This window comes from Palaemon carinicauda, chromosome 4 (assembly GCF_036898095.1).
Source record: "Palaemon carinicauda isolate YSFRI2023 chromosome 4, ASM3689809v2, whole genome shotgun sequence".
Lineage (NCBI taxonomy): Eukaryota > Metazoa > Arthropoda > Malacostraca > Decapoda > Palaemonidae > Palaemon > Palaemon carinicauda.
The window spans coordinates 79,379,375-79,386,612 of NC_090728.1; the positions used below are offsets into that span (position 1 = coordinate 79,379,375).

General features: G+C 35.6%; 1 protein-coding gene across 3 annotated transcripts in view; it reads right to left on the bottom strand.

Annotated features, from left to right (window-relative positions):
- LOC137640022 (myophilin-like) overlaps positions 1 to 1,973 on the bottom strand; it is a 141,996-nt gene extending 140,023 nt beyond the window's left edge. For 2 of the 3 annotated variants that reach the window (XM_068372386.1, XM_068372383.1), the window contains exon 1: positions 1,802 to 1,973. In XM_068372386.1, the coding sequence (XP_068228487.1) occupies positions 1,802 to 1,852 (51 nt within the window). In that variant the 5' untranslated portion in view covers positions 1,853 to 1,973. The remainder of the gene's footprint in view (positions 1 to 1,801) is intronic. The other variant, XM_068372385.1, reaches the window with a different exon arrangement.
- Between the last annotated feature and the right edge of the window lie 5,265 nt (positions 1,974 to 7,238).

Genomic DNA, 7,238 nt, shown 5'->3' on the forward strand with positions numbered 1-7,238 from the left:
CTAGGCGTCTCTTGCTATTATGAACAAGATGAACAGGCAAGTCTGAAGTGCGACTCTGCTCCACCCAGCCAGACCCATCTCTTTTGAACATGGGAAGAACTCTGACCTCTTCTAACACCGTCTTTTCCATGTACAACCCGTACTTGGTTCTTCTTCCGATAATAGCTCAAACTTCTAGACCTTAATAAGCGGTCTGTTCGGTTTGCAATAATTCCACAGAAATAATCCAATAAATCTAGCTTGTTCGGAGCAACTGTAGATATATAGACTTTGAAAAAATAGAAAGTGTAGAACTGCAAGAATTTCATAAATAATGCGAAACCGAAAAGGGCTGCTAAGTCTAGAGACAACTATAGTGCAAAAAACAGACCGGTAATCCAAAGCAAATGCTTAGCACATCTGATTCTTAAGCAAGCAGTGAACATCCACCGGCCACATTTGCTTGCACTGGGACGAACCGTTCGAAGATGAGTTTTACAGAACTAACCAAGTCCTTGTTTAACAACTAGTTAATCGTGTAAACAGAGATCTTGCCATTTTTCTTCTTGAATGTAAATATATGACATAAGATAATTAACTTTTTTTTAGCCAACTTAATGACCGAATCCCCGCTAAAGACAAAAACGGATGAATTCGAACTAGTGGCAGTTGTAAGGTTGCTTGCAGTCCTATATACTTGAGAGTTAGTTTTCTCATTCCTATAACTTCGCCGACAAGTGAATCAGCGAGTTGCCTTATGTTGTAAACAAATAAACTTTATAATTTTTTACCGTAGTAATTGCTATAAAATAGTGGTGCCGAAAGCATGGTTATCTTATATGAAAAAAGTCACTCGCCTTTACAAGACTGAGTATAACAGCTCAGACATTAATCAGAACCTGATATCTAAATAGCTTGTTTACGGACGAAACAGTCACTAAAATGTTGACACGATTGGGTGTTATTATTTTTTTAATGTACTATTTCACAGAACAGCTTTATATTTTTCAATAGGCTACCATTCATCAATTCGAGGGTAATTAAGTTTTCTATAAAAGGCTTTAATTTGTTACGTTTACTATTCATTCACCCATATAAAGAGAAAATAAGTTGAATTTTAAGACACTTGATTTACTGCCAATGAGTTGCAAATTTTATTTCGGTACATTCAATAAATGCAGTCTATGTATCCAACAAAATTTCCATCAGAATCTTCATATTTTACAAAAAAACAAAAAAAAAACAAAAACATCGTTGATATATTGGTTTATTGAACGTCTTTCTAATCTTTGCGAACTCATAAAAAAAGGCTCAATGGAATACATTCTTATATACACATAACCCTTTTCCTTTTACCACTAAAATGTATACGGCATTGAACGTTCTCAAGAATACAATAAATGGCTAACCCCTTTTGGACGTATTAACATCCTGAACTGGTACTTTGAAGTGCGTACCTGACAACCACTATAAGGAGTATCGGTTAGAACAAGTTATTTCAAGGTTGAAAAGTACATGTAAGTTCAGACGTGGTTGTTACAGCCTCATAAAATCTTAAAAGATGTGCAAAAGTCACGAGATAACACTGGTTACCTCTACAGGTGTCGTTCTCGAATTAGATCGTGAGAACAGCCACGGATTCCAAGTAAAAGAGATTGTTCAACAGGTGTCAGAAAGACCCTACGATGAAGCAGTAGAAATACAAGCCCGTGTATGAACCAGATAGTAGTCGATAGAGGGAGGGGAAGCGTACATCTCAAGCGATACCAACGGCCATTTATCTCGCTCTTCAAAGAGCTTGTCATAGGTTGTTAGATCTTACCTTCATCTGGCATTCCCTGCTGAGGCCGTAGGAGGGACCGTGGTAAGCCATTTTGGATTAGTGATTTATGAAACCCGAATTTATCCTAAGAGAGTGGAGAGCCCACGAGAGAGCTTCGCGAACGTACGTGTTCACAGAATGAGACACAACTGTCGAGTGTTGATGTTAACTCCCACCTACCTCAGTGTGAGGAGTAAGCCCTGCCCCTTCCCTCCCTACTCACTTTCACAGGACAAGCTTTCCTAATATGGCAAGGCCGGGTGATGCCAGCTGTTCTCTCTCATCTCCCTTTATTATCCAGTAACAATCATTACCTATTAATTACTAATGATCTCATGCGAGTTTCCGTGATCAGAGTTCAGCATGTTAGATCAAAAGAAGAATGTAGAGGTGGTAAGTCCATAAGACCCTTCGTAAGATCCACACGGGTACTCTAGCTCTCTGACCCGACAACCAATCAGATTAAACGGATGAAGTGAGTCACTAAAGTCAACCAATGAGATCTCGTCTAGATGAAGTCTAGTGATGTCACTATGACGTCGAGGAGTGAAACAGAAAGAGAGAGAAAGGGCCTCAAAGTTTGCCGAGATATGTTTGGATGACATAATTTCCTTCAGTTCACCAACTGCCAAAATACTTCTTCATATAAGGGTAATGGATTGACAATTGACGTTACTATCGATCATAAATGAACTTTCCTACGTAATAAGAGGCCTCGTAAGAAACTAAATAAAGGAAGGAAGGAAATTTCTTGAGAAATTAGTGGCAGGACTTTAAAAGGTAAGGAGAGTACAGTAAATCCTTCACCAGGGTTACTGTCTCCTTTGCACTTTATCGGTCAGGTGTCCTTCTTTATTGACTCTCCTGATGAATTTTAAATTAAAAAAGTTATCTAAAGTACAAAACAGTGTACGTAAAGTAGGATACTTCAATCTCTTACCCATAATACTTATTACTCTAAAAATAACATGGCTAATATGAATAGAATTTTGAAATATGTAGGGAAACAACAATTGTATACTTTTCGAATCGAAAGTTTCATGAATATTTCTGCTCAATATTTATATTTTTATTCCGTTTTAAAAAATTAATGAGAGCAGCAATGCGAGGGAAAAAAAGGTAGAATTCTCAAAGGAAATAACTTACTGATTTATTACCGAATCTTTTTAAGAATTCAAGTAATCTGCGAAAATACCTTAATCTATGTATGCTCATGCACAAACTTTCTACATAAAGGCTGCATGCCAAAGGCAGTCACGCATACACACATGATAGATTTATGTATTTATAGATACAACTTGATTCAATTATTGAGTCAAGCAATGTTTTCATTACCTAGATTAATCTTTAAAGTTTTCTTTAAGTTGCCGGTTGCACATCAAAAAGATCAGCTAATGTTTTAGAAGTCTTCAGATAATGTTTATAACATAAGGTTTGACAAATATTTTTTCCTTCTCGTTTTTTTTTTTTTTTTTTTTTAGAAAACGAAAGCTATTCAGTAGGTTTTTTTCCAAACACAATGTTCTCATCCATCTTTTTTTTCTTCTTTTTTTTTGCACGATTACAGAAAATAATGTTCTTAAAAGTACCAAAATGGAGTAGGGTATTTTAATACATTCCTTTGTTTTATTTCAGAAATGTCTCAAGTTGCCTTAAATCAAGAAATACACTTTCATCTTGAAAAAAGGAAAAAAGCGACAGTAAGTATCTACAACGATACATTTTTTCTATCGAATTGCACATTTCTTTCGTTACAATATGAAGTATTATGAGATAACGTGGTATACAAAACTTAATGTTGAAAGCCAAATGATATATATATATATATATATATATATATATATATATATATATATATATATATATATATATATATGTATGTATATATACATACATATATATATATATATATATATATATATATATATATATATATATATGTATATATATATATATATATATATACATATTTGATTAGATGGCAAGGGAAATTACTTTTCATAATTACGGCCGATTTTCAATATTTATTTGAAGGTTTTCAAATGCTTTGGTTCGGTTAATTTAACAAAAGTATAGAAATTATTTAATGGCTAACTTTACTGTTTATTCGTTCATTGTAAATCTTTCACGTTTTCATCTTAGGAAATTGTGATTTCACCCATGTCTGTTTATATCCTTTAAAATGATATTTCAAGATATGAATAGTTTTATTACTTGGAGATTGGTGTTCGCCATGGAAATTGTCATATGTTTGATTTTTAGGGTTTTAAAGAGAGAGGTACAAGATAAAACCCAAGAAGCTTGCGCCTTAGGTTCTGGATCTAAATTCATTTGTAATTACCTCCTTTGGAAAAATATGTCTGAGGAAAGTTATAGTCTATCTCACGTCGTATAATTTGTCGACCTGTCTGTTCATTCGTAGGATTACTTAATAACCATGAACATATTTTTTTTTTTTTAAATGCCCCATTGCCAAGGATATAGATAGTTAAATCTTGAAAAAAAGAAATGGAATCTAGATCTAGTACAGCAACTTTTTTACAATTCTATCATTGATGATGGCCAGGGCACCAACCACCCGTTGAGATACTACTGCTTGAGAGTTACTGGAGCCTTTGGCTGGTCAGGCAGTACTACATTGGATCCCTCTCTCTGGTTACGATTCCTTTTTTCTTTGCCTACACATACACCAAATAGATTGGCCTATTGTTTTCACATTCTCCTCTTTAATCATACACCTGAAAACACGGAGATTACCATACAATTCTTCTTTGCTCAAAGGGTTAACTCCTGCAATATTATTGTACAGTGGCTACTTTCCTCTTGGTAAGGGTAGAAGAGACTTTCTAGCTACGGTAAGCAGCTCTACTAGGAGAAGGACACTCCAAAATAAAACCATTGTTCTCTAGTCTCGGGTAGTGCCATAGCCTCTGTACCATGATCTTCCACTGTCTTGGATTAGAGTTCTCTTGCTAGAGGGTACATTCGGTCACGCTATTCTATCTTGTTTCTCTTCCTCTTGTTTTTATGAAGGTTTTATAGTTTATATATGATAGATCTAATTTAATGTTGTTAATGATCTTAAAATAGTTCATTTTGATTGTTATTACTCCTCTTGTAGTTTATTTATTTCACACTGGGATATTTTTCCCTGTTGGAGCTTTTCCAACTAGGGTTGTAGCTTAGCTTACAATGATAATAATAATAATAATAATAATAATAATAATGATAATAATAATAATAATAATAATAATGATAATAATAATAATAATAATAATAAAATGGATTGTGAATGATGCAGGTCATTCATTTCAATGGAATTCTTGAATTCACGAGAGTTGTGATAGGCGTAGACAATTTGGATAACTATGCAAAATATATTGGTAAAGGATAACAATCTTTTATTGAACTATCTGGTTTTCGCACGTTGGGAACACGTTATCCTGAGTGTCCGGAAAACAATGACGGAGAAAGTATCATTAATAAGTGAATAATTTACTCTCAAGCTCCTCAAAAGATGGCTTTTAGCAGGTGCGACAATCTAATATGAATAATGCTTACATATATCTTTTTTTCAAATAAATGGAAGCTCAAAAATTTGAATTTTTGCTATTGGGATCCATAAGTATTGATAAGTAAGTATAGATATTCGTTAAATTTCGACATATAAACTCTACAGTTCTCCGACTATGTTTGATGGTAATCTTTATCTGTCATCTTACTGTTTCTAGTTTCAAGGCTGTCAAAGTGTTTTTCTTTACTTTTCTTTTATTCTGAGATTAGATAGATGTCTTTTACTTTAGAGTACAGTCAAGCACAGTCTGTCTAATACAGAAAACAAGTTCTATCAATCTTTTCCCATCCCAAGTGTCTTGGACTGGGCAAAATTAAATGACATACGAAAAACTGGCTCCAAATATGTCCTTCTTGAAAGGCAGTTCCCTTGCAATGTTTTATAAGAGCAGCCCTTGTAGGGGGAATGCAATCGTGAGATCTTTGCTTCCTTACAGAGATCAAGTCTAACCTCATTTACATCTTCATATGAACTGATTCAGTTGTACATTAGCACCACAAACTGTTCATCAATTTGCAGTCTTCAACTTTTACAGCTGATGGTGTTGAACTTAGTTTGGTGAGGATAGGTGTGGCACACTGAAACACAGTCCATGTTTACCATGAAGACTTCTTTCATTTTCCAAGCATTTATTGTCACACCCACTAAATAAATGATTGGAAAAAAGGGAAGGGCTGAAGCTATTAGTCTCATGGCTGCTGCAATTTCACGAATACATATCCACTTCATGTCTTTTCCTCTTTCGAATTTAGTCCATAGTTTATCCAAACCAATTTATTTCCCATGCTAGATGCTGCTGTGATGACAACATCGGTGTCTGAACTACATACAATCGCAGTTGAGATATCTTCATGCCTTGCAGCATGCAAAAGTACTTTAGTGTCTGCCTCTTTGAGAGTGCAGTCTTGTAGGTCAGCAGTGTCTTGTTCAGTCTTGCTACAGAGCGCTGCATCACCTTTGGTGACAATAATGCATGTTGTTACATTTGCTGGAGATGAAACGATTGTGTCTGTCAAATATGCATATTGTTCAGTTTTGTTCTGGTCATTACTAAGGAAGCTCGCCTAATATCTGGAAGTTTTTGCAGTGCTAATCACTCTGTGGCAAACTTCTGCGCCTCTTTTTCGTCTTGTTTGTGGTTTCATACTGTCTGTTCTAAAAACGTCAAATACAATGTGGGATTGTTTTTACATCTGTGTATGCTTGGACAGAACTTCATCCTTTGCATAACTCTTAAATCTAGACTTCTCGGTTGGTGTAAGAGCATTTGTGAGAGCTGTACCATCCATTATGAAAACATAATTGGTGTTTTTTTTTTTTTTTTTTTTTTTTTTTTTTTGTCATGGATTTCTGAGGCCTGCTGTTCTAGTAGAGTTTGTGCCCTGATGCATCTTCCAATTCTGTGCCAGTGATGGTGGGCAATTTTGATTTTCGTGTTGAAAGAATTCATTTAAGTCATATAGTCTGTTCTGGCATGATATGAAGATGTGAGACAATAGGATTACGGTCTTCTTTTAGGATTGCAGAAGCCTATTGGAAACGTCCCTGCCTGACGACATGCCGGACTGGGGTTCGAGACCCACTCAAGTTTAAAGTTTTTTTGTAGTGTCTGAAACCTCACCATCCTTGTAAGCTAAGCACGGGTGTTTGGGGGAGCCTAAAGTCTACCTGCTGAGTCATAAGCAGCCATTGCTTGGTTTCTCCTGGTCCCAGCTTGGATAGAGAGGGGCTTGGGTGCTAATCAAATGTGTGAATGGTCAGTCTCTAGGGCATTGTCCTGCTAGGGCATTGTCCCTGCCTCCTTTTAGTGACTCCTTGCCCTTGGACTCCAGCAGACATCTGTGACTGAACATGAAATTTTGT